The 27879-nt window shown below is 43.3% G+C and overlaps 1 protein-coding gene and 1 non-coding gene across 3 annotated transcripts; one reads left to right on the forward strand and one right to left on the reverse strand.

Moving 5' to 3' along the window:
- Positions 1–1109: 1109 nt before the first annotated feature.
- On the reverse strand, positions 1110–26826 carry LOC135707327 (zinc finger protein 845-like). Of its 2 annotated transcripts, none has more exons than XM_065229137.1 (6): positions 24311–26826; positions 14179–14906; positions 13213–14105; positions 13013–13147; positions 12859–12940; positions 1110–2346 (listed from the first exon to the last, which is right to left on the reverse strand). In XM_065229137.1, the coding sequence occupies exons 1-6, from the start codon at positions 26597–26599 to the stop codon at positions 2301–2303; spliced, it is 4173 nt and encodes a 1390-aa protein (XP_065085209.1). In that variant the 5' UTR covers positions 26600–26826; the 3' UTR covers positions 1110–2300. The 2 variants fall into 2 exon arrangements, with proteins under 2 accessions (XP_065085209.1, XP_065085208.1); XM_065229136.1 differs by having other exon boundaries at positions 12859–12946; positions 24311–26825.
- LOC135707370 (U2 spliceosomal RNA) lies at positions 20028–20222 on the forward strand. The gene has a single exon (XR_010518225.1). It is a non-coding gene; the product is annotated as a U2 spliceosomal RNA (small nuclear RNA).
- Positions 26827–27879: the final 1053 nt, after the last annotated feature.

The following is a 27879-nucleotide window of genomic DNA, read 5'->3' on the forward strand; positions in this document are numbered from 1 at the left end:
GCTTCCAAGATAAGGTGGAAGAACGTATCAGGGAAAGTTGGATGAAACTTCAGGAAGTTTAAAAATGAATAAAAACTTCCGGAAGTTAAATAATGTTTAAAAAATATTTCTAGATATCCTAGGAATTACCAGACTATTTCTCGATTGATGGGCAGCCAAAAAAAAACGGTAAGGAAATGTAAACATTAGTCGAAAGAGTATTTCGATTGTTTAGAATTTTGTAGGCTCAAAAAATATGAGATATTCAAAAAGATACAAGTCTCTCACAAAAAAATTCTCCGAAATTCGACAGGCAATAATAATTTTGATTATTTAAAAAAAAAATATGTATAAATCGGTGTAAAATCTCAAAAATCGGTATTCTGAGGAACCTTATCTGTATATCGGTATCTAGTTCGGGAATCGGTATAAATACCGATAAATCGGTATATTTGGCAACGCTGTTCCCGACAAACACGACATCTGTGCTCATTTTGAAGCAGCTACTGCTTTGCTTACTTATGTGAGTGTGTTGGTGAGTGAGCCCAACAGCTTCCGTTTAAGTTTGCCTGCTTTGTTTGGAACTCACACAGTCGCGCCTGCCGAGACGAACTTGAAAATGCGTAGACATTGTTTTCATTTTCTTCTGTCGTTTCGCTTTTTCTCATGATCGTACTGCAGAAGTCTTCACTGTTTTCGTTGTGCTTTTCATCATCAGCAGCGAGTGTAACGTTTTGCTTGTGAGCAGCGACCATTACTGGTGATTGTTGTTTGTCATGGCTCTACCTCTCACTGCATGACAAAACGTTCTCTCAGCGAAAGTCGGCTGATGCGTAGACAAGTGTCACGTGAGTGTCATGATATTTTGCATCACTGTGCAGGGCGTTCGCAATTCATGGGTTTTCCCGGTTTTTCCACGTTGATTTAAAATGCCTCTGCATTTTCCTGGTTTACTGGTCACCCTGGATATAATGCGCTTGACCATTTTGGGAGACGAGTAGCAACTAAGCCACACAAGTTTATAAGCCCGACGAGAATTTCGGATCACATCTCCATCAACTTACCCAAGGACAACTTTATTCCCGCGCAAATTTCACCGGACACGTTTCGGATCGAAAAAAATCGTACACTTCCTCTTACAGTGATTTAATAATATATTATTATATATATTGGGCTTACTTGTTGATCATAATAATCTTGCTGTCAATGTTTGTAATCGTAACGGTTAGTGCTATGTTCAGTAATGTAGTAGTAATATTTGTATGTCCTTAATCCTAGCAGTTTCAATTTCGGCTATCCACATCGCGAACCAAATGTTTTAAAACACAACACAAACGCAATATACCGACTAAAAGACGAACTTTTCCAACTGTAAATGGATTTGTTTTACTTGCTTCCTGTGATTCAACATAAGCACTTCGACAATACAAAGGCGACGACGACTCACAAGTTGCAAACTCAGGTCATAAAAGGGTTGAGAAGGGAAAACACATCACAAAAGTGGTATTACTTAAAAAAAATCTTGCTTATTCAAAGTAACTTACAAATACTTTCGCATGACGAATGTGAACATGAAAATATAAATAAATCTATCTCCTAAAACCGAAAGCAGCGAAATGGAAAACGGGAAAATTTTGTTCTGCGCTTAGTACGTCGAAGTATTGCCTAAACAGAAACGTCCAAGAAAACAGGCTAGGTGGAACAAGGTGGAACGTGACAAATGAAAGTGGATAAAGTTAATGCAAAACAGTGTAAAAAAAAAACTTCGTACTGATAAACACTAATATGGCTTATGTCCTAGGGTTTCTACTAGTAAAAAAGAACATGGTTATTCTTTGCTTTGTTCTGCTTTCACTGCGCTCATTCGACGTTTTCAATTGTGTACTAGACATCTTACTGAGGAAATCCTTTGATTTATATCGCGTATCGTTTTCTATTTGTTTCAAATGTCGACTATCATTCTAAAAAAACACATGTTTGATTTCTATCGCCCTAGTGCGCGTTAACTAGCAAGTGAGGGGAAGTTCTACATGAATAATTAGTTGCAGCTTATATCATGTTGTGTGTTCACACTTGGACGCCATCACCGACTTTGGTTAAATTTTACCGACGCACTTCAACAGCCTTCTTCAAGTTCTCAGTCCTGTTGCAATATCCTTTTCATGCCCTGGTGCTAGCAGCGGAGTTCGGTAAAAAAAATTAAGCAAATCGGTGATACTGATCCAAGTGCATTTGTTTCATTCTACTGCGAATTTCTATCGAACTAATCTCTGGGACATGGGGAGGACTAAATCCTGCATTCATCTGCGCGGGGCCTGCTCCTATTGAAAGCATACGTGGTTGTCCACCTTTTGCGCCGAGCTGAATCTGTAATTGAGGACATTGTCAAAGTTTGCTATATTAGGATAGGTTTAATAATGTGTTAAAATTAATGTTTCTTTACTTTTCCAAAATTGACTATGGCGAGAAATTTCACTTAATCAACGAAACATTATCTGGACATAATATTTTTTTTAAACGTCGTCAAGATGTCTAATCTAATCTAACCTAACACCAACACAGCCAGTTCTTGAAAGCATCCTGGAAAATGATATATATATACCTACATCATTTTTCTTGTCTATTTGATATATGTTTCACATCAAAGATGCGTCACACATATCAAAACGGCCAGGCCTACTGTGCAGCATTTAAAGGGAAGATGATTCAGAAAACATCGGGCACGATGCTTCAGAATCCAATAAAAGGATGAAGCGTGTACATCTCGTACAGTACGTTCCGATTTTGGTAATTATATGATTAGTTGATCGTTGGAAGCATCAAAGCTAGATAGGTTAAGTGATGCTTCATTTTCTTCTGACGGTTGGGGTATGAGCACTAACTCTTGTCCTAGCCTTTTATGGCTTATGGCTATAGCGCCATTACTCGCTTTGTTTCCACGCTGTTCTTTGTCGAATAAATTTTTAAACGTCGTCAAGATATGGTCCAGAAACAGAAATCCGTCAATCAGTGCCATCGCCATAAACTCAATCAACCTGTGCACTAGACTGATGCAAAATTTGAAATTTTCACTCCACAGTGCTCAAACGGTTCCAAATTGGGTCCTGATTAACCTCCCAAAATTTGAACTACTTTAGTAAGAAACTGACTTGGCACAAACCATTTCAAGTTTATATGGGAATTACTATGGGAAAACTTATGTTTTTGTTGATATCGGTCTAACAATTCACCACATCATTATGCTTTTAAAAATGATAGCAGTGATTGTAGCAAATTTTCTCAGCTACATCTTTGTTCAAAACCACTTTTCAGTCAAATGTAAGGAACAAAAGTTGTTTATGATTCAAGTCACTGATGTCTTATGATTATGCTCATTCAACTGTTCAGCAGGCAACATTGGTGTTTCTGGTGCGAAGAATAGAGGACAAATATCATGGCTACTATGTCACACTGCAGAATACAGTGTTGCTCACAGAACAGCTGCTTGATCATGCCATAAGATTATCAATCTCTTAAACAATTAATAACTATTTAATTTGACATTTGACTGAAAAACGATATTTCGCAAAGTTGTAGGTTAGAAAATTTTCCGTAAGAATAGTTATAGAACTTTTCAAAAAAGCAATATGGAAAATGGGTAGAAGACAATGAACAACAAGTTTAGTTTTCCCATAGTAATTTCCTTATAAACTTCGAATGGTTTGTGCCATGTCAGTTTTTTACGAAATGAGTTTAAATATTGGGAGGCTAATCAGGACAAGATTTGAAACCGTTTGAGCACTGTGGAGCAAAAATTTCAAATTTTGCATCAGTCTACTGTGCACCAACCAGGCATGGAAAATCATATACATTCATTTGGCTCTAACTTTTTTCATCAACAGCATTCCGCAAAATGATGTACACACTGAACCAAAACATCCGCAATACTTCGAATGATTATTGCATTGCTCGAGCCCTTTAACAATATGCATTCGAATTTCGGATGATTTTCTTATGGTTGAATTCGTCGTCAGATGATGAACATCCACATGACTGTCATCCAAATACAGGATGATTTTTGTTTGAAAATTAGCTATAAAACATACGGCACTCAGAGGAAAAACATTTAAGAATAGTGTGACATGCAAGTGCTTTTAATTAGATTTATAATTTGATTATCTACCATTCCATACTGAATAGCCATAATAAGCCATTTTATTATAGATACAAAAAATTTTCGTGGTGGAGAAAACCTCCTCCACCACGAATTAACCAAACATTGGCTTTCATCCTTTACCTTTGTTCGTAACAGCTCTGATAGCGATGCATATGCCTCCACCTCGCTTGTCAGCTCAGATCAGCAAATGACGTTCGATAGAATTGTTTACATCATCGTTTTGAATGATTTGCGTTATGGGGCTGAACCAATACCATATGCATTTCCATTTAGTATGACAGTCATTCTGCAGAGAGCATTACGCATTTCAACTGAAGGTCCTATCCCTTCTCATAACAAGTTTCATCCTGAATTTTAGAGGAAAATCATCTGATTTCAAAACAACCGTCATCCGGTTGCAGCTATCATTCGAAAAAGCGATTTCGGTGTTTTGTTTTGAATGGTCTAAGGTTTCATTCGATCAGAGGATGATGTTTGTGTACAGTGTAGAGCTTTTGTAGGTTTTGTTATTAGCTACAACTTTTGCTCATAATTAAAATTTGTATCTCTAATGCATCACGAACTAGAGCGGGCAGAAATTGTTACTGTTTTTCAGTGAATGTAAAATACATTCACTGAAAAACAGTAGTGGCTTCTGTTCGCTCTGGTTCCTCATGCATTAGAGATACGGATTTGACTTGTTAACAAAAGTTGTAGCTAATAACAAAACCTACAAAAGCTATTTACATCATTTTGCGGAATGCTGTTGAAGAAAAAAGAGGCAAATGCATGTAAATGAATGCACGAAATGAATGCAAATGATTTTCCATGCCTGGCACCAACTCTCAAAACGTAACAAAATCTCAAAATATCCATATCTACGGAGAGATAGTGAAACTCATTTAGTTAACCAATTTTTCAAAATTGGTGCCCTGCCCTTTGATTCAGTGTAGGTTAGGGCGCGTTCTGCTGAGGCAGCTTTCATGTGTGAATAAGTGATGACACTGGTCATTGTTATGTGCATTTCACTTTAAGAGGTGCGTTTCATATTTCACCACATGTTGTTCCAAAGAGCCTGAATGAAACGTTACTAATGCTACCACGTCTGACATGCGCGCGGATCCGACGAACGATGGGCTCACCGTCCATAGAGAAGATGGTTCTGCTTCACACCGAAACTCAACGAATGACCCCAGGACCCCCTACAAGCTACCTTCAAATAGGAGCAATGATTCATCCATGGATTTAAATTGTACTGTTGAAACAATCCGGTCAGCTACGGCTAGTGACAATTTGCAGATATATTACCAGAACGTACGAGGTTTACGGACGAAAATCGACTACGTCTTTCTCGCTGCTACGGAATCGCGTTATGATATCGTTTTTACCGAAACGTGACTAAATGAGCAAATCTTCTCGTCACAACTATTTGGAAACTCATACACCGTTTTCAGAAACGACCGTAGTCAAATGAATAGCCGAAAATCTCGTGGCGGTGGGGTACTGATCGCTATTTCATCTGATCTGTCGATGCGTCGCTTGAACATCTTTGGGTAAAGCTTAAATTACCTAACTGTTCCGTTAGCATTGGAGTCATTTACCTACCACCGGATCGTAAGGCTGATTTGAGTAGCATAACGAATCATGTCGAATCCATTGGAGCGTGTTGGTGCAAACGACCACGCACTTCTACTAGGAGATTACAATCAATCTGGTTTAGTTTGGGACTCTTCAAGAAACGGTCAACCAACAGTAGATGTTTTGCAATCCAACATCTCTGTCGCTTGTGCTGCATTACTCGACGGATTTAGTCTGCATGGCCTAACACAAATCAATACAATCGACAACCGAAATGGTCGCCTCTTGGATCTAGCTCTGGTGAATGATACGACACTTGAAAGATGCTCGTTATCAGCGGCTACGGAACCTTTATCTATTCTCGATGCTGATCACCCTCCGTTAACAGTCGAAGTCAACATTTCTAGAGGTTTCGATTTTGAGGACTTTCCCGAAGATCCAGGTTATGATTTTTGCAGGGCAGATTTCGAAGGAAAGGTGGATGCACTTTTCCATACAAACTGGGCACATTTGGATACTTCCGGAGATGTGGACGATGCTGTTGATCGCTTCACTCGGATTATGCATAACATCATTGCTGATCATGTTCTTTTGCGTAGGCCTAGCCCGAAGCCAGCTTGGGGAAATGCACATCTGCGACATTTGAAGCACTTCGGAAATACTGCAGATCTCGTTGTCCATTCGCTAAGCAGGTATACAATCGAGTTAGTAACAGATATTGGACATACAATTGCTTCTTGTACAAACGCTACACTCTACGTATGCAAGACAATCTTAGGAGAAACCCAAGGAATTTTTGGAAATTCCTTGCGTGAGCGTAAATTTCCCTCCAGCTGGAAAACTTCCATTATGTTTCCAGTTCACAAAAAGGGCAATAAGCGTAACATTGAGAACTATCGTGGAATAACTTCACTGTGCACCTGCTCGAAGATTTTTGAGATCATAATCAACGACATGCTGTTCACCTCCTGCAGGAATTATATTTCTTCAAATCACCACGGATTCTATCCCAAGAGATCGGCATCTACGAACCTCGTCCAGTTCACTTCATTTTGCTTACGTAAAATGGATCTTGGCACACAAGTTGATGCAGTGTACACCGACCTAAAATCTGCTTTTGACCGAGTTGATCATGAGATTTTGCTTGAACGACTTGAAAGACTTGGTGTTTCTTCAAACTTGACCTGCTGGTTTAGATCATATCTTACGGACCGGAGACTCATTGTGAAGATTAGACGTGAATGTTCTGCACCGTTCACCAACATATCAGGTGTGCCACAGGGGAGCAATCTGGGTCCCCTGCTGTTTTCAATTTTCATGCCCCCTGGTTGCCGCTTATCCTATGCTGATGACGTCAAAATTTACATGGTGGTGAAATGTCTTCAGGACTGTGTCTCATTACAGCAATTAATAGACCGTTTCGCTGAGTGGTGCTCTAGAAATAGCCTTACGCTAAGCATTCACAAATGCAACGTTATCTCGTTCCACAGAAAACAGAAGCTAATCATTCATGACTACAACATCGCCCAGCAGCCTCTTGAGCGTGTTTATCAAGTACGGGATTAAGGAGTTATCCTTGATTAAACGGCTAATTTTTGTAGCCGAGTCATTCAGGCTTTTCCCCATCAAACTCCATTAAGACTGTCAAATGTGACGGAACAATTTTTAGTTAAAAAAAAAAACTTAGCTTATTTATTTGTTCATTTATTTATTATTTTTAATTATAGTCCATCTGACTTGGTAGTCTCAATGAAACACTTAAATCTAAATGTAGTCACTCATTAAAAATTAAAAATTGGCCGATAGCAAACGATGACGAAATCTGGAGGCATTGATGTCAAATTCAAATAGATCAGATACTTCGTTGAGTTGATGAATCATGGCGACAAAGGAACTGTTTGCAGCATAGTTGGTTGCATGTACTACTTCATGTAGCAAGGCTCTCGGACGATCTCCATACTGCTTGGTAGGGATTCCAGACAACACACGCGAATTCCAGTAGTGAGCGTACCAATGAACAGTATAGGGCTTTAAAATACAGGAGGATCACGGAAGAGATCTTGAACCTGAATTTAAGCTGACGACTTGCTTTGTCGATCGTGGTTGAGAAGTGGTGAATGCACGTGACCTTTTCATCCAACATGACACCAAGGTCTTTAACGTAATCGTTTTTTTAGACTTTATTCTTGAAATTTTTAGCCGTAGGCTAGTTCATCTCGCCGATGAAAGGTGGGGCCTCAGAAGGAGGACCCACAACAGAGTAGTTTTTTACAGTGTTTACTTCAACCAAAAATTGGTTCCTGGCTCGATCGTACATTTGCACAACATTAAAATCTGAATAAGACAGAGCTCCACACCGGGGGAACCGGGAGGGCCCCCACCAGGCAGAGATGTCCCAACAGAAGAAAGGAATTAAAAAAAGACTAAACTTTAAAATACAATGAGCATGTCGCGTATGCTATTTGGAAGCCCGTGGAATTCCCGCAGGTTCTGATACTGAGGGCATACGCATAGAATGTGCTCGATTGAGGCTGGAGTACTACAACAGACGCAAGTCCTGTGGAACGGCGTTCCACCGAAATTGTGCGAGATCTTGGTATGACCGGACCTCAAACGCGACGCTATCTTCTGATCCCGCTGGTTCAACTGTTTTGTCCATTTCCTCGTCGTCCCTTTGATCCGTCTGATGAAGAGGGAGCGGCCACTGGGGCGAGATCTTCGTTGGCAGCCGTGTGGAGGAGTCTGTTCCCCTCGTCGAGGAGGAAGATCCCTTGATTTCCGGATGTCTTCGAGATGAAAGCAGTGGTTTTGGTTGCGATAGCTGCGGTTATACGGAAGCGGATGCCTGCGTCGATGTATGCAGTATCAGCGGGCGTGGATGGCAGAAGGCCAGAGACAATCTGGACGTAGGTGTTATAAATTGGTGCTAACGTAGCTAAAAGCTTATCCGTTGCGATGCAGGTCATCTCCAACCCGTATAGAAGGCGACTGTCGATAATTGCACTCGCCACGTAAAAACGGATGCTGCGGTTGTTCGATCTATTTTGTCCGGAATGGTCGTCGATTTTGATCGGTGGTCCACTAATTCTGTGTTGAGAAGGGCAAACATGGCACCTGATGCTTTTAGAGGCTGATAATTCAAAGCCTACTGAGTTGGCCCACCTGGCGACGGCGGAGACTGCCGCTTGGACTCTCATCCTTGTACGTACTGGCGTGGGTCCGGTGGTGACGATGAGGATGTCGTTGGCGTAGACGAACACATATATGTTTTTTGGAAGAAGCTGGAAATTTCCTTGATCACCGACAGTACGCTTTCCGACAAGGTTTCGGAACGTCCACCTATTTCGCAACCCTAGGGGAAGTTCTCAAGAACGCCTACGACAGTGGTCTGCACACCGAGATAGTATCGCTCGACATATCGAAGGCCTTCAACAGAACGTGGACGCCCCTCGTCCTTAAGCAACTAATCGACTGGGGTCTTAACGGACACATCGTTCACTTCATCCAGAACTTCTTGTCCAGCCGCTCATTCCGAGTCGCAGTCGGCAACACCAAATCCCGGGTGTCCCACAAGGATCGGTTATCGCCATTACCCTGTCCCTCGTGGCCAACTACCGAAACTGGCTCGTGATAAATGCACTAATTAATGATTTTTTACTAATTATGGATCATGAAATGACCACAAACTGGCATTTCGGAAGATCCGGGAAATCATTAAAAGATACCACATCTAGCATCCGTTTTCACGTGGCGAGTGCAATTATCGACAGTCGCCTTGTATACGGGTTGGAGATGACCTGCATCGCAACGGATAAGCTTTTAGCTACGTTAGCACCAATTTATAACACCTACGTCCGGATTTTCTCTGGCCTGCTGCCATCCACGCCCGCTGATGCTGCATGCATCGACGCAGGCATCCACTTCCGTATAACCGCAGCTATCGCAACCAAAGCCGCTGCATTCATCTCGAAGACATCCGGAAATCAAGGGATCTTCCTCCTCGACGATGGGAACAGACTCCTCCGCACGGCTGCCAACGAAGATCTCCCCACAGTGGCCAGGCGCCACTGGCATGGAGACGAATGCCGTAATGTTCTGTCTTCTCTACTGAAGCTGCTTCCATCTTCATCGCTGCTACAACGCTCTCCGACCAACCGATCCTGGTCCTCACGGATTCGCACAGCGTCATACAAGCCCTGACATCCGAGGCCCCGACTCATCCCTGGGTACAGGCGACGATGAAGTCCGCGCCACCAAACACGGTATTCTGCTGGGTTCCGGGGCACTGCGGAATACCAGGCAAATTTGAAGCTGACTTTCTGGCTGGGGCAGGACCATCTGCCCCTCACTATACCATCAGAAGATAGCGTCGCGGACCGGTAACACCAAGATCTCGCACAATTTCGGTGGAACGTCGTTCCACAGGACTTGCGTCGGTTGTAGAGCTCCAGCCTCAATCGAGCACATTCTATGCGTATGCCCTCAGTATCAGAACCTGCGGGAATTCCACGGGCTTCCAAATAGCATACGATTGAAGGCGAACCAGCCTCAGGCTGAAAGCCTCCTAAATAAAGATAAATCAATCAATCAATCAATAGCATACGCGACATGCTGGGTGATGATCCCTCCACACTGGCAGCAGTGATGCGTTTTTTAAAGGATGCTGCATTGTATTTTAAAGTTTAGTCTGTTTGAATTCCTTTCGGCTGTTGGGACATCTTTGCCTGGTGGGGGCCCTCCCGGTTCCCCCGGTGTGAAGCTCTGTCTTATTCAGATCTTAATGTTGTGTCTTTAATATGTTGTGTAATACCTTGTACAGACATACAAGTACACTGTTGTACTACCGTTGTACTTCTTTAAGCTAGTACCTCAAATTGTACCTTTTGAGGTACTCGATTAAAGGAGTACAACCATCCATAGAGGTAACTCTAAGACTAGTAGGTCCCGAAGAAACGAGCTCAACTTTTTGGCTCAGCTCTGGTACTATCTTTGGTCCCAAGCTAATCGATGCACCCCTCGAAACATAGGAAAATCCACGACCCCTCATTTTATCTGTCAAACTTTCATAGCGAATCAAAACAAACATAGTGTAGTACTGGAATTTATACTAGAATGGGGTACGCTAATCGATTTGTTTGGGAGAAATAGGCTAGTCAAGTAGTGAACCAATTTAAAATCGTTAGTTTCGAATTGATTGTTGGTACAACGGTACTGCTTTGTATGTCTGTCAATGGTATAAATGTACGATCGAGCCAGGAACCAATTTTCGGTTGAAGTAAACTACTCTGTTAAAAAAAACGAGCCAGTTTGGTAATACAGCAAAACGATATAGTGGTACACAAAAATGCATACCGAGCCACTGGCACAGTGTTTTAAAAGTTCATTTTGACGCTTGTAATTGATAGCACCGTGGAGTGGATTTAGAGTAATGACAGCTTCGGCAAAGTTGATGGGTATGCTTCATCTTTGAATTTTGTGATTAACTAAAGACATAAAAGTGGTATGTTTCACCAAAATCGAGATAGAGCGTCTTGTTTGAGGACGGACCTCCAAAAACCTTTTTTTATCAAAACATATATTTTCTTTCATTTTGGGTTTTCACTATGTTCTACAAAGTTGTTTGTCAAACTAAAATTCACAACTTACTAGAACATCCTATGTCTGCATTATTTGAATACGATGATTTATTGAGAAATTTTCTTCAATTTTCCTCATACTTTGGACTTGTGTATCTTTCACTGATGCACATAGGTGCAGATGAGGTCAAATGCATCTAAAACTACATTAAAAGAGCTTTAAAATGGTGGTAAACTTGTCCGTCCACGACCGTCTGCTGGGGGAGGTGTGCTCACAGCAAATATCTATATCCTTACTTGTTGTGATCTAAGGTCTAACGAATTAAGATGAACCAGATTATGCCATTTTACTTGAAAGTCCTACTCTCATAGCTTCCTTCGCTGGCGCTGTCTGGTTTCTTTTGCTGAATTAGTTTCTCTCTGTCTCCCTTCGCTTGCCTTGCACAAATCTTCTATCTTACATTCTTTCATATGCATTCACAATTGCTTCACGCTTATTGAAACAAAAAAATAATGATTTCAAAGATCAAAATATCAAATGAAAGGTACAGCATGCAACACCACCCTAGTGCTGTTCTTTGAAATGACTACGTTGGTCATGACGAGAGAAGCAACACAATACTTGGATAAAGAAGAATTGCATTATAAACACACCATCGCCTGGAAATGCTTTCGGTAACGTGGCGCAAGTCTAACGCGCACAGTTTTGCCTGTGGATTTAAGGAAATACCTCAAGTCCCCACATCCTTTAACGTAAGAGGTAGGTAAAGGAGAGTTTTACTAGTACTGTCGCATTAATGGCCCTTCGTTTAATATCAACTTCTATTCAAATTTTAACACTACCGTACTCTAACGGGAACTACCAACCTATCCTCTTCAGAACTTTCTCTAGCTAGAAAATTATCACACTAAAGCTTCAAGTTGATATTAGTATAGAATTTCCTCCCAACCACAGGTGGAGGTGGCTGGGTTCGATTCCCGGTCCGGTCTAGGAATGTTTCGGGATGGAAAATTGCTCGACTTCCCTGGACATAGAGAATGATTGTACTTGCCACACAATTAAACTAATACAAAAATGGTACAGGCCTCGAAAGCTCTCACTTAATAGCTGTGGAAGTGCATATAGAACACTAAGTTGAGAGCACGCAATAAGCCAATATGCGATAAGCAATAAGCTTGAAATTCGAGGAAGAAAAACCTAAACCAAATCTATAAGATTTGACGGTAAACCATTTTCGCGGTATCCATACACTGCCGGTGGACGCATAATTGTGCTATTAACTTTAAATACACATATGATGACAAATATGCTTCCACCGGCAGTACATAACAGTACCAAGAAAGCAGGAGTTTCTTAGGACTCGTGAACAGCAAAAAGAAAAATACCCCTTGAAGCTCCAGAGGGCTATAACGCCAAGCACAAGATTCTTTTAAGCCCCTAGAAGTGCTATGAAACATTGAACCATCCACTAGGCCTTTTTTTTCTTATTCCTTGGACGGCAGCTAATCCATATCGACATTTACCTACCTGTATTGTTCCTTTTTTGAATCCCCTTCCACCCGGTACAACATTTAATAAGCGATACTTACGTTTTTTTGCAGAAGTTGCAGGAGAAACTAGACGCAGTGGTATTTCCGGCAGAAGTGGAAGCTATTACCATTGAATCTGAATCTGCAACTAAACATACGATTGAATGATGAGCACAGGTTCCAATATATATAAAAAAAAAACTATTCACCATACCTGGTCGTTTGTTTGAGTGGTGTTCTTCCCTATGGGTGTCGTATGATTTTTTGTAGGTGAAAGATGCCGGGCACATTTCACACTTGAACTGCTTTTCACCTCTGTGGTAGGTTTGGATGTGGGCATTCAGGTGACCTGAAAATGGAAAAACAAATTCGAGTAAAATATTTTGCTCAAGTAACAAGTCCAAATAAACTCACTCTTCTGTTCAAACAGTTCCGAGCAGAAGGTGCACACGAAGCTCCGATCGGTGGCCAAATCACCGACGGCGCTTTCGGCCTGGCTGTCATGATTCTGACGAATATGTCGCACCAAGTGCCCGCTGTACTCGAACCGATAGAAGCAGATCTTACATTCGAATGGTTTCTCCTTGGCGTGATGTAGCTGCATGTGCTGCTTCAGATTGCATGCATAGAGGAAATCTTTTTTGCACAAATCGCAAACAATTTTCCCCTTGGCAGGTGTGGTCGATGCTCCCGGTTCGGCAACATCGTACACCGAGCTGGAACTCTCGTTAATCGGAAGACTCCGCTTGGCGGGTGGAAGGGGAGGTGTATCATGATAGCGCATATTGAAATCGAGATCATCACTACCGAACCCATCCTCCAGCACCAGTTCCAGGTTGGATGCGTCAAACAATGGATCGCCGCTGTGATTTTCCATGGTGTCTGGGAAATCTTGCAACATCATTTCCAGCCCAGAACCGAAAAGGGAGTGTTCGGAATCGACAATGGGGGCATTTTGCGCACCACCGATGTGAGTCACCATGTGAGCCTTCAGCTCGTAAGCATCGCGGAACGTTCGGGAGCAGAAACGGCACTGCATAACCTCTCCCGACGATGTCGATGGATATCCATCTTCTTGTTTGGCTTTCCTGCCGCCGTGAGTCTTCAGATGCCATGTCAGAGATCGTTGCTTGACAAAATTCATCGGACAAGCAGGACACTGGAACACCTCGGACCCATCCGGATTGACGACGGGTGTGGTGATTTTTGCCGGCAGTTCGTCCGATTCTGCCTCCTCAGCAGCTACTTCATCGGCGTGGTTGTTTGCCTTGTGACGAATCATGTGACCCTTAAATTCGAATCGATACCTGTAAAGCGAAATGAATTAACCTACAATTCGGAACCTTGCGACTTGCGAGCACTTTATCAGTAGTTACTTACTTGCAAATGTTGCACTCAAACGGTTTATCTTTGGAGTGATGCATCTGGACGTGTTGCTTCAGTTGGCAGGAAAACTTGAACACCTTCAAACACAGTTTGCACTTCCGGTCGCTGTCTTCGTTGAGCATTTTTTTAGCGGACTGTGTTTCCTGCTTGTTGACTTTGATTCGCTCGATGTGTGTCTTGAGGTGCTCGATAAGTTGATCCTCTCGTAGGAACAGAGCCGAACAAACCACGCACTTGTTTCGTTTCACAGGAGGTCCATCGCCGCTCGAAGACTGGGTTTCGCTTCCCTCTTGCTGACTGCTGCGATTGGCAAGTCCTTCATCAAGCACCGGTTCAACCAGTTCTTCCAGAGTGGCGTTAAAGTTTTCGTCCTCCAGCAGTTTGATCTGATCTTCTTCCTCTTCGTTGGCCAACCGTTCCTCTTCCAAATGAGTCAGTTCGTGCCGTTTGAGATTTAGCTTGTGTACGAAACTGTAGTGGCATTTGCCGCATTCGTATGGCTTGCCGGGTTGATGGTGCAGCGCGGTATGCTGCTGCAACTGGCTGCGGAAGGTGAACACCTTCTGACAGAGGTTACATTTGTGATGATCTCCGGATCGGACCCAGGAGCGTTTCTTCTTCAGCGGTGGACTGTCGCTGTCATTTTGCATCCCATCAGAGGTATTCGACCGTACGCGATGTCCCTTCAAATGGTGGTAGTATGCTTCCTCCGAGTCGAGGTTCTGGTCGAATGAAACAAGAAAGGAGAGAGGGGTGTTTATGTGGTGTTTACATATACGCTGATTCACTAGCGCTAGTGTACTAGAACTGTACCAAAAAGTAACCCGCTCAATGTAAACAGGGCGTCAGCATCTACCGGCATGGGATTTCAGGAACAACTGAAATTCGCGCTAGTTGGCGGAGCTGGTGGAGCTAGTGAACTACTCCAAAAAATATGCACGTCCGATCTACGTGAAAACATAGGTAGCTTTCGTCCATACTACTTTTCACGTAACATTTACGTTAATGTCATGTAGCCAAAAATATTCCCTTTTAGTGGTCAACGTGAACATTACGGTAAATTTTACGTGATTTCCACTTAACTTGGAATAGATTTTCACGCAATGTTTACGTGATTTTTAAATGTTATTTATTGACATTTTTTGTTTATATTACGTTTACGTTCCGTGATTTTTATTGATCAGGACCATTGTGATGCAATATCTGTTTGCGCTGTCTTATTTAGAGTTATGATATTAATTCCAGCCTCTGAAATCTAAATAAATACAATTATTTGCGCGGTCTTCGAATGATGTTGAATAGTATGCGAGTGGAACGCTAACTGGGCTGCGCTTTTAGCCCAGTTAGCGAACAAGTACTGTACTTTCCTCCGATATATCTAAATAGAGCTGGAATTAGGGCATAACAGCCTTTGCAAACAATGACTTCAATCGATGATTTCTAGGAACTCAAGGCACGCCCACGCAAACCACGGTGTTGATGATTTGCGTTGGCAAGCCTTAACTTTCTAGAAATCATCAAAAGAAGTCATTGTTTACTAAAGCTGTTACACCCTAATTCCAGCTCTATCTAGATATAATAGTGCTTTCTGGACAGTTTCTCATGAAATACACCATGGACCTCTAACCCATGCAAACTAGTCCAGTACAATTTCAAATTAAATAAAGCGTTCGATACAATTTATAGAATGCAAAACAGACAATCGCGTGTTGCCAAAAAACGGGAAGGCACTGCATTTTTATAAATAAGGGTAGGAAGGGCATAGTGAACAGATGGAGCGTGCTGAGTTTCCTGCCTTGGATTTCTTGTGGTTCAAAACAAATTAGTTGGTCAATAATCATTGGAATTGTGCTATCTAGATAGAGCTGGAATTATGGCGTAACAGCCTTTGAATACAATGACTTCTCTCGTTGATTTATCGGAATTCAAGGCACGCCTACACAACGCAACACATCCATCGGGTAGGGGAAGACTTCCTCTACTTGATGGTGATGTCGATTTGCCAGGGAGAGCCATGGCTTCCGAGAAATCATCGAGAGAAGTCATTGTTTATACAAACTGTTACGCCCTAATTCCAGCTCTATCTAGATATTGAACCTGCTACCAATTAATTTGTTACGAACAATTAGATGTTTGGGAGTCCCAACCGAAAATGACAATCGTCACTGACAGCCAATGCCAATGAAACTTTGAAGCACTGAACCAAAACTATTCGCAGAAGGCTATGTTCTCATAAAAACGCGAAAAGATAAATGACGAATAACAAATAACGAAAATCCGGAGTGATTTGAGATTTGGGCGTAATTGCATTTGTAAACAAACACGTCAATCACCGATTTCTCACGAATAAAAGCTCAATCTCGAAAAGTAATAACATTATGAGGTAGAGGAATGATTCCTCTATCATTTGGTATAGTTTGTTTGTGAGATTGAGCTTTTATTCAAGATAAATCAGTAATTGACGTGTTTGTTTACAAAAGCAATTTCGCCCAAATCTCAAATCACTCCGGAATTCATCCTGCATTCTAGTCTGCAATCTAGGTCCAATATTCAAGTTTTTATAGTGATCCTTGAATGATCCAGCTATAATCAACACGTTCGAAGCCGTCAACCAAGCCATCTAGCGGGTCAGCGGAAAACAGTTCATTTTGTCCTTAAACGGGCAATAAACGCTATGAATTACTCTCAAACTTCCGAAATATATTTCATCGTCAAATGCTTGATATTCGGGACCAACTGATTTCTTTGATATCCGCAGAACCTCCCTTGAAAGAAAATGAGTTTTAAATGATCCGGTTGTGATTACATATTAGTGTAAAATATGCACGAACCTGTGCCAGAACGCGTCTCAGAAAAATTTATTTAGATTAGATCTGGATTTTATAAAAGTTCGGAATCTACAATTCATTTAATAGTATGTTTTTGTGTCAGTGTTTGGAATGTTTGACAGTTGCGGTTGTGTCTTCTTCTTGTTTCTGAAAAATCAATGAATGCTAAGATTTCTGTGAACTTGCAAAAATTTTTGCTAAACTTACAAAAATGCAACATCGAGCATTGAGCAACACCAAATCCACAACTCTATTTACAATTCAAGAACAACATGCGAAAAGGGCATACAAGCTTTTTGTAAACAAACCTTATTATGCCTTTTTCTCGCCACCCATATGACACCCACGCAAACCTTTAACATCACCGGGTAAGGGAAACTTTCCCCTTTCCGATGATATTGCTGGTTTGCGTGGGCGACCCTCGGTTGGCAAGAAAAGGGCCTACAAAGGTTTGTTTACAAAAAGCTTGTATGCCCTTTTCACATGTGGCTTTTGAATTTGAAATGAACAACCATCATTAAACTTCACCGAGTAACTAAGTGGTCTGAAACTAGCGAAGTCAGCCATACTTATCAAAGAGTTTTGTGATTAAGAAACCGGGGACATAGCTAACTTTTTCTCGAGCCATCCATGTGCACCCGAGAAATGTGTTGGGAAAATATGTGTGTATGCGCAGTAATGTCTGAGGAGAAGGTTAGCGGATGGCTCGCCAAGTCGATTGGTACATGTCCGGGGCCAATCGCACGGCCTATACTCGGCATAGGCCGGGGACACAGCTAACTTTGCTAACACAGCTAAGTGATGGTGTATGAGGGGAACCTGGTCGGGTAGGGGAAAAGGTATCTGCCGCAGGATGCAGTAATGTTCGAGGAGAAATGTAGAAAATGGCATGCCAAGTCAACTGGTACATAGCCGGGACTAGTCGCTCAGCCTATACTTGCCATAGGCCGATTACACCGCCATCGCAACCACCAATGTAAGCCGGGGACACCGACGAATCGCTGGAAGAAATATTGGTAAGTATTGTTACCGTTGGTAAAAACGAGCACCCGGTTGCGAAAGGGTTGCGGTCGGTGAAAGTGAACACCCAGTTGCGAATGGGCGAATACCGTGAATACGTTGAAGTGGTTCCTGTGGTGCGATTCGTATACTGTTGTGTCGTGGGTGAAGTCCGACCAACGAAGGTACAAACCTTTCGTTGCCCACCGAATCGGAGAGATTCTCAGCATCACAAACCCTGAAGATTGGCGCTGGGTAGGTACGAAGGACAATCCAGCAGACGACCTAACGAAATGGGGAAAAGGAACGGAAATCAAGTCGGAGAGTCGTTGGTATCGAGGTCCGGAGTTCCTGTATAAAGACGTGTCAGAGTGGCAGAAGCAGAAACGTCCGGTGGTGGAGGTTCAAGAAGAACTACGCGCAAGCGTGCTGCTGCATCATATTCTTTTGCCTGAGGGGTTGATGGAGAGGATGCAGCATATTTCTCGGTGGACGGTGATGGTGCGAACGGTAGCAGTAGTGTTCCGTTTTGTGTCCAACTGTCGTCGTCGGATCAAAAAGATGCCACTTGGAGGTGGCGTACAGCCTGACGACGGAGTCGTGCAAAATGGCGATTAGGAGGTTTGTGAGGCGACGTGGCAGTCCGATTGAGATCTTCTCGGACAACGGTACGAATTTCGTCGGTGCCAATCGAGATCTGGTGAAGGAGATCAACGTTGCCTGTGCGGACACGTTCACTGGTGCAAGGACCCGTTGGACGTTTAACCCACCTTCAGCGCCACATATGGGGGGCGCTTGGGAGAGAATGGTACGCTCGGTGAAAGAGGCACTGCATGTCTTCACGGATGGTCGGAAGCTGACGGATGAGATCCTGCAGACTGCACTTATCGAGGCTGAGAACCTGGTCAACTCACGTCCACTTACGTACGTGTCAACCAACGTGAAGGAAGACAAAGAAGCGCTAACACCAAATCACTTCCTGCGTGGTCGATCGTCGGCCGAATGTCTACCGTCGAGGATTCCGGTGGATTTGGCTGATACGTTGCGGAGCAGCTATAGTCGAGCGCAGCAGTTAGCGGATGGATTTTGGGATCGTTGGCAGCGGGAGTATCTGCCGACCCTGAACAGACGGTCGAAGTGGTACTTGGACCATCGAAAAGTGGCGATAGGAGATCTGGTGTTTGTGGCTGATGGCGAAAAACGGAATACCTGGAAGCGAGGCCTGGTGACGCAAGTGTTCGTTGGCAGTGATGGGAGAATCCGCTCAGCGTCCGTGCAGACCAGCCGGGGTGAGAAGCTGCGACCAGTATCGAAGTTAGCCGTTTTGGAGATTGAGGTGGAAAATAGTAAGCCCCGTACTGTTCCCGAGTGAATCAGCGACAGGGTTTACGGGTGGGGGAATGTTACCGTTGGTAAAAACGAGCACCCGGTTGCGAAAGGGTTGCGGTCGGTGAAAGTGAACACCCAGTTGCGAATGGGCGAATACCGTGAACGCCCGTCCACTGACAGTTCTCGACGGCTGATGAAGATGACCAAAATGAATGGCACACATACATGCGCATGCAGCTGATCGCGCAGTGGGATCAGCCATCGCAATTTGTTATTGTTGACACTGAAGATCGAAACGAGATGGTGAAATTCTCATCTTGTAATTTAGTGAAGTGAATATGTCTGTCCACTTGTAGTTAATTAGCAAAATAAGTGTGAAGTCAATTTTATTTCGTCAGCTGATTGTTGGTCGATATTAGGTTTGCTCGTTCATGATATTTTGTGCTACTTACCGTCCTCAAAACCGAGTATAGGAGTGTTGGCAGTGAGACTGGTAGTAGTTATATTGAGGAAAACTTAATTTTGAGAATGTTGCTCGCAGCAGGGCTGAAAAAATCACTGAAATTCATCAAAGTTCACTATGGATGAAAAATTCATTTCATAGTGAATGCTGGTGATTTTTTCATGATTTTTTCAACTCTGGCTCGCAGTCCTTCGGATCGAGCATAGAAAATTTTTTTACAAAGTATCGCTTCTCGGCCTAAAGGCTAAGATCAAAGTATAGTATCTGTTCTTATCAGCTTAACATCTGATAGATCTCCCATAGGGAGACAACAAATGTTAAACTGATTTTTGGAAAAGGGCGGAACGGTTAGGGGCTTGCTCCACTTCCGCCACGGGTTGGCCCGGTACTGCATTATCGCCGAGAGCATACTTTGTAAAATTGTTTTCTATGCTCGATCCGAAGGACTGCGAGCAACAAGTATGTTGTTTCAGGTATTTTTTTCAGGTAAATAAGGTAAGTATTTTCTTCAGGTAAATAAGATAAGTATTTTTTTCACAAACAAACAATTTATTGACGAACATTTACATTTACAACTCCATACCACTATCGTCGGGTCTCTGCCGATATTGCCCTATTGGGGTCGGGCGCTGTATTCCCTCGATGTATCCCGTGCGGAAGACGTTCTCTTCCGAATTGGGTTTTGATCGTAGCGGCCGATAGTGTATACGAACACCTAGAATTTAGCCAATTCCACGAAACGGGTGTAGCGTAATCCGGCACTGCTGTTAGCCACCAGGCCACCGAGTGCGCCAACAGCAGCCGATCGGAGTGCGATATGTCGCTCAACGACTTCATTTTGTATGTTTTTGGAAACATAGAAACTACCACCTTCCGGATAAAGGTCGGCAGCATGTCGTGGTATGCGCATCTGCTAAGGATAGCATCGAAGTGCTCGGTCATGTAGCTGGGCATTAGACTGATGCAAAATTTGACTTTTTCGCTCCACAGTGCTTAAATGGTTTCCAATCGGGTCGTGATTAGCCTCCAAAAGTTACAACTCATTTGGTTAGAAACAGACTTCGCACAAACCATTTGAAGTTTACATGTAAATTACTATGGGAAATCTCAACTTTTTGTTCATTGCCTTCTAGTCTTTTTTCCACATTGAGCTGCAAAACAGCTCGATAGCTATTCTTATAGAAAATTTTCTCAGCTACAACTTTGCTCAAGATCATTTCTATGTAAAACGAGACTGGAAATAGTTATTAATTATTTAAGAGATTGGTAAACTTATGACATGATCAAGCAGCTGCTCTGTAGGCAACACTGAATTTTGCAGTGTTACATAGTAGCCATGATTTTTGTGTCCTATTCAACGCCCCAGAAACACCAATGTTGCCTGCTGAGCAGTTGATTGAGCATGATCATAAGGCATCAGTGCATTGAACCATTAATAACTTTCGATTCTTGCATTTAATCAAAAAATGATCTTCAGCAAAGTTGTAGCTGAGAAAATTTCCTACAAGTAAAGTTGAAAGCTTTTGAAGCAGACCGATATGGTGTTATTAGATAGACATGAACAAAAATCTTGGTTTTACCATAGTAATTCCCATACAAACTTCAAATGGTTTGTGCCATCTCAGTTTCTCACCAAATGGGTTCAAATTTTGAGAGGTTAGTCAGGATCCGATTTGGAATCGATTAAGTATTGTGGAGCGAAAATTTCAAATTTTGCATCACTCTACTGGGCATCCAGTCTCTCGATGTAATTGACGCACGTACGAACTCGTCGAAAGGCTCCGCCGGCTGCCGGTATCACTGTAAGTTATAATTAATTAGTTTTAGGATTAGTTTTAGGATTAGGTTTAGATACTTACATTAGTTTCGGGTTCAGCTGATTATTGCGGTGGCGGGCGCGCGTCCAGCCGCTCCGTCAGCCTGGCAACTTCCACGACAACAGCGTTCAGCTGGTTAGAAAGCGCTTCAACCCACGTCATCCTTGTACTACCTGGACAGCGTATCCAGGCGCAGAGCCATCGCCGCCATGTCTTGCTTCATTGCAAGCCGTGACGGAGTTGGCGACGGTGACTGGATAGCTGGCCCAGGCGAGCACGGACCTGACTGGGGCAACCTGCGCGACGTACCTGGCTGGGGTGACGGATCTAGCTGGCGCGGCGGACCTGGCTGGGGTGACGGATCTAGCTGGCGCGACGGATCTGGCTGTGGTGACGGATCTAGCTGGCGCGATGGACCTGGCTGTGGTGATGGGGAACATTTCCTGCGTTTCGGTGATGGGGAGCTTTTCTTGCGTCGCGGCACCGGGGAACGTTCCTTTTTGCGTTTTGGCACCGGGGACGGGCCCCGTTCTTTCCACTGCGATCGTGTCGTCGGCATGTTTACACTCATCACTGATTGGCTACTTGGCTGACAGGAGCAAAAAAGAGGGTTGCTACGATCAGCGAACACACACTACCACTGCTATTCTATAATAGCAGTGGCAGTGTGTGTTAATTGCTCGCTGAACCGAACAATACCTCATAGCTAAATGCAGCGGTTGCAAAGCTCCATTCAACTACTGTATCTTCGACCACACTATTGTCCATGCTTTGTTTATGCGTTAAAGTCAAATCGAACACTAACTCGCTTGTACTGATAGCTATATGATCGGTATGGGGAAGTTATTGTTCGATTCGACTTTAACGCATAAACAAAGCACCACCAGCTTCGTCGAGTATAGGCCGTGCGATTCGCCCCGACAATGTATCGTTTGACTTGACATGCTACACATTTGCTACACATTTCCCCTACCCGACCCCGAGCACAAGACGACCACGGTGGTGGTTGCGATGGCGGTGTTTACAGCTTATGTAAGCTAGTACCACCACCATCGCAACCACCACCGTGGTCGTCTTGTGCTCGGGGTCGGGGTCGGGTAGGGGAAATGGTATCTGCCGCTGGATGTAGTAATGTCTGAGGAGAAGGTTAGCGGATGGCTCGCTAAGTCGATTGGTACATGTCCGGGGCCAATCGCACGGCCTATACTCGACATAGGCCGGGGACACAGGTAACTTTTTCTCGAGCTTTTTCCCCTGACTGAATTCTCTGAGATTTCCAGATTTTACAGGTCCAAAATTGAATTCCCCGATTTTCCAGTTTTTTTTTTTTCAGGTAGTCGACACCCTGTATAACCTTACTGAAGCTTCAAGGGCTGACCTATAATCCTATGCTTGTAGAACTTTCATACAAACTAGTTTAAAAATAAAGCAAAACAAAATTCCAGTTTTCAGGGGCAAGATGGTCGGTCCCAATGAGGTACAGAGAGAGGTGAAGCAGATCGTGAAATATGGCTGTATTAGTAATCAAAAAAATCAACGTAAACGCAATTAGTGACGTTACTAATTGCATGTATCGTACAGGGGTTTTACTCACACAACTTAACATACTACTTCACCTCGGTAATCCAGCTCATTGGGTCAGTCCTACAGGGCAAAAATAGAACCAGCATAATCTTAGGCATAAATAGCCTTTTTGTCAAAAATTAGGTAACTACTATAAAGTACCTATAGGTCAAGTTATTATTTTCAAGGTTCATCAAAATTGCACCATCTTTCAATAAGTTTCATAAAATTTTACTTGAAGCTAGAATTATGTCCAAAGTTTTTTAACTTTCAACATAAATTAGTCTTAGCTGTGCTTTATTTTAAACTATCACGACTTTATCAATTTCGTTGTATTGTTGTGTATAAAATGAATTTTAGGCACTGTCACCCATATACATTGATGGTGCCCCGATGGTGCCGATTTTAGAATTTTCATAATATAATTGAGAGGGTTAGAAGGAAAGGGGTGTAAGTGACTTTGATCGATTCTCTTCTACGACTTTCTCTTTTGATAGCAACAGCTTTATAAACAGATTTTGCGCTATTTCTGCCACATAGTTTGATAAAGGAGGTTCTCATCTAGCATCCAGAATGGCACACGAATCAACGAAAGAGAAAGTCGATGAAGAGAATCGATCAAAGTCACTTACACCCCTTTCCTTCTAACGCCCTCAATTTATTCAAAGCAAATTTGAATATGGCACCTCCACACAATATTGAACAAGGGTAACATTGTGGTATTGTTTAGGTCAGAAAATAAAATATTAAACCATATTTTTTACCATCAACATATTATATATTTTTGCTAGTTATACCAAAACAACCAAAAATCTCACACACTGTGTCTAAGAGATGAACTAGCCTATGGCTAAAAATCTCTCTAATAAAGAAAAAAAAAAATCACACACTGTGTTAACAGCATGAGAACTTACTAGCGAAGTGGTTTACCCAAATTTCTACCAAATTAACTGTCAAATGTTGTGGTTTAGAGACGATGGTCGTCTTGCCCTACCTGACCATCTTACCCTACTTTCCCCTAGTTCTACGAACGCTGCAAAATTTTACGCTTCTAAACGCACCACTTCCAACGAAGTGTACGGCATTTGGCCAAATGAATGAACATAGGAAAAAGAAAAATAACTCACCTGCGGACAGTAGCCACACTTGTACATCGCACCACCCTTCCCGATCGATGGTTTGAATTCCACCTTGCCGACAAATGCATTGGTAGTGGAGGACGTACTGGAGGAGTTGCGAGACTGCGATGGTGTATCGGCCGATGGAATCGGTGAAGACGCCGCCTGTGGTCCTCCTGTGTGGATCCCTTTCGGTGTCGGTGACTGCAAGCTTTGTTCCAGCTCCTGGACGGTGCTGCCCTCGTTGGCCACGATCGACCGGTGGGTTTTCAAATGCCAGGTCATCGATTTTTGCTTCTGGAAGCGGGCGGAGCAAAGTTTGCACTTGTAGATCAAAGTGGCCCCCGGTGGGGCAACGATTGCAGAGTCTTCTGCCGTGGTCATGGCAGGTGCGCTGGCGGTCGGTGTTGAAGCTGCATTTTGTTCCGATTTGGAATGTTTCTGCATATGCCGCAGCAGAGTGCCCTCGTACTCGAATCGATAGTGGCACACTTTGCACTCGTGAGGTTTCAGTTCCGAATGGTGGATGATTTTGTGCTGCTTAAGGTTGCAAGCATAGGGGAATGTCTTGTGGCAGAGCTCGCATTTGACGATTGGCTTTCCTTCCGGTTTTGGGGTGATGCTAAGGGGATCTTCGCTTCCATTCTGTGGAGTTTGCTCGTCGTCACTGAGATCGACGGTAGCAGATGTGTTGCTATCCTTAGGGAATTGGACATCGCTGTGAGTTTTGATGTGATCGTTGAAAATCTCGCGAGATTCGCATTCCACTCCACAGACGGTGCAGGCGTAACAAATTTCCGAATGTTTCAGCTGGGCAGCTTCGAGTTCGTGGGTCTTCATGTGATTGTTGAGAACCGATTCGCGGTTGAAGGTTTCCGAACATATGGGACAGGCATGACCGTGGCGTCCTTCGGTGAGGCTGCTTGTGAACAGTGCGGCCGGGGCGGTTCTGCTTAGGGGCTCTTCTGGTTCGTGTTCTGCAGCAATGTGGATGTTCAGGAGCTTCCGCTTGGGGAAGATTTCATCGCACTCGTTACACTTGTAGGTTGCTGGCTGAGCCGGATCTTTCCCTTCCTCGTGACGTTGCATGTGAGCATTGTAGCTGAATTTCATGGCGAACCGGTAGTGACAAATGTCGCATTCGAATGGACGACCGCGGACGGTATGAACCGTACGGTGCCGCCTGTAGAGTGGCAATGTAGTCAGTTGTTTCTGACAAATGAGACAATTGTAGATCTTTTCTCCGGTGTCCGCGTTAACGGAAATGCTCAGATCCTTTTTATCCTCATCATCCAATGTGTCTTCCGACTGATCTTGCTCGAATTCCGGATCGTTTTCCGTTTCCGGGTCCGGGAGTTCGGCTTGTTCAATGACAAGCGGCAATTCCGGCTCGATGTGTGTCCTCATGTGGATGAACAACCGCTGCTCAGTTTTGAATGTATAGTTGCATTGTTCGCATTTGAAGGGCTTTTCTGGATCGTGCTGCGCGAGGGCGTGCTGCTTGAAGTAGCTGAAATACTTAAAATCTTTGCCACACAAAATGCAGTGATGCCCCTTTGGAGTCACCTTTACATACTTTTCACACTGGAAAACTGGTTTCGGAGGAGTTACCAGAGGAAAGCTGTGTTCCTGTAGTTGGACCAACACTTCCGGTCCATTGCGCACCGACTGGATTCGCAAATTCGGCGTACTGTGTATTGTTTGAGCCAATGCCGCACCATAGAACTGGCCATCAAACGTGTAATCTTGATCGTACGAATCTTCTCTCTTGACATGCCCATCGTAATACAGTTCTGCATTGGCCATTTCGACATCGTCCTCTTCATCCTCTATCACTTCCTGCTTAACCTGCACACCACCAAACGATTGGGTTTGTAGAAGTTTTCGAATTCTTTCATCACTTTTTATGCATGTTTCATACAGCTTGTACGCCTGGACCAACTTGCCCTTGCACCCCGTGCATATTTTATCCGGCATCCCATCGTTGTTCGCCTGAGCCAGTGGAGAACAAACGCTTACCAACATCGCATAGAGCGATTTCGATTCCACCGTAGTGCGAAACAGAGATTCCAACAGCCTGCCATCTTCCTGCCGGCAGTCACACATACAAATCCGACAGAGGGCACCCACTGCGTGTGACCCTACAAGCCCGGGAGTCTCAATCCGTCCATTAGTGCTTCCACCGCCGCCAACCCCCGCTCTTCTATTTGTTGTATCAATGTTGCTGCTGCTGCTATTGATGTTGTTGGTAGCGGTGGTGGTGGTGGCGGATGTTGTTGCTTCCTGAGTTTCGATCATTTTTCCGTATTCCAACACCAGAAAATTCACTTTCAGCACCGAGCAAAAACACTCCCGCTAGCGGGCATCGATACGGAACCGAACCGGACGCGACAAACTAACGGAATCGGGTCAATTTTCGATTCTTTCGGGGGCGATGACAACCATTAAACTTGCGGTGGCACTTGGTGCGAAGGCCTCTCGTTTTCTTTTTGAGCCAGTCGATCACCATCACCGCCACTGCGGTTGCCAGGATTGAAAAATATTCCGGGTGGTAAATCTGCTCGCATTTTGATATTGAGGTAATGGTTTTGATTTTTACTGGCTTGAATAACAAATCTGAGAAATAAATAATTGAGACCAAACTGTGACTATTTTTTCATTACCAAAAAATAAAAATAAAGTGTAATCAGCGGAAAATAAAAATTTTACATTATGTTTGCATTATTCGACATAACCGGCCACACTGGTAGAGTCGATGCTGCTGCGGGTGCGGGAAAGCAAAAAATAAAAACCGAATGTCAAATCAAAAGGAAACGGCCAACAAGCGGCGCTTTCGATGTCGATAAAGCAGGAGTAGCGTCTTTTCGATGATTGCATTGGAAACGGAGCCTCGAACACGGCCGTTCAAACTAACTCAAAGAGAGAGAAAGAGAGTAATTTTATATACTCAAATGAAAGTGAATGTTTGAATTTTCAGTGAACTGTTATACTTCTTCTTCTTATTCGCATTTGAAGCTTATTGCTTAGTCTATATCTGGGTACTGCGGAGTCGTTCGATTTCATTTTGCAAGCCAATGGAAAACTGCTTGAAAATTTTCTTAAGTTTAAAATGGTTTTGCTCGTTCTCAGTTGATTCAACAATCAATTCGAAACTAACGATTTTAAATTGGCTCACTACTTGACTAGCCTATTGGTCCCAAGCAAACGATTAACGTATCCCATTCTAGTCAAAATTATAGTATTACACTATGTTTGTTTTGATTTGCTATGAAAGTTTGACAGATACAATGAGGGGTTCATGGATTTTCCTATGTTTCGAGGGGTGCATCGATTAGCTTGGGACCGAAGATAGTACCAGAGCTGAGCCAAAAATTTGAACACCAATCTTCGGGACCTTCTGGTCTTAGAGTTACCTCTATGGTTGATTCCCGTCAAAAGGTTTGAACCAGGAGGGCTCGAGCCCTCATGACTCTATCAAAGTTTGTTTACATACATGTTTCGCCAAAGTATGTTTTACTGCAATTGAATAGTCAGCTGAGTCATAAAAACTATGCTGGTTTTTGTACTTTCATCACTGA

The sequence above is a fragment of the Ochlerotatus camptorhynchus genome, unplaced genomic scaffold (assembly GCF_037179485.1).
Source record: "Ochlerotatus camptorhynchus isolate MF236.1 unplaced genomic scaffold, CSIRO-AGI_Acam_v1.1 ptg000308l, whole genome shotgun sequence".
Taxonomy (NCBI): Eukaryota; Metazoa; Arthropoda; class Insecta; order Diptera; family Culicidae; genus Ochlerotatus; species Ochlerotatus camptorhynchus.

Excerpts from the sequence above, each read along its gene's own strand:
- LOC135707327 (XM_065229136.1), bottom strand. The coding sequence starts at position 26,599 with ATGATCGAAACTCAGGAAGCAACAACATCCGCCACCACCACCACCGCT. Across the intron at positions 14,907-24,310 it reads AGTGTGGCTACTGTCCGCAG|AACCTCGACTCGGAGGAAGC; the intron begins GTGAGTTATTTT and ends TCATTCGACCAG. Across the intron at positions 13,148-13,212 it reads GGAACTGTTTGAACAGAAGA|GTCACCTGAATGCCCACATC; the intron begins GTGAGTTTATTT and ends TTCCATTTTCAG.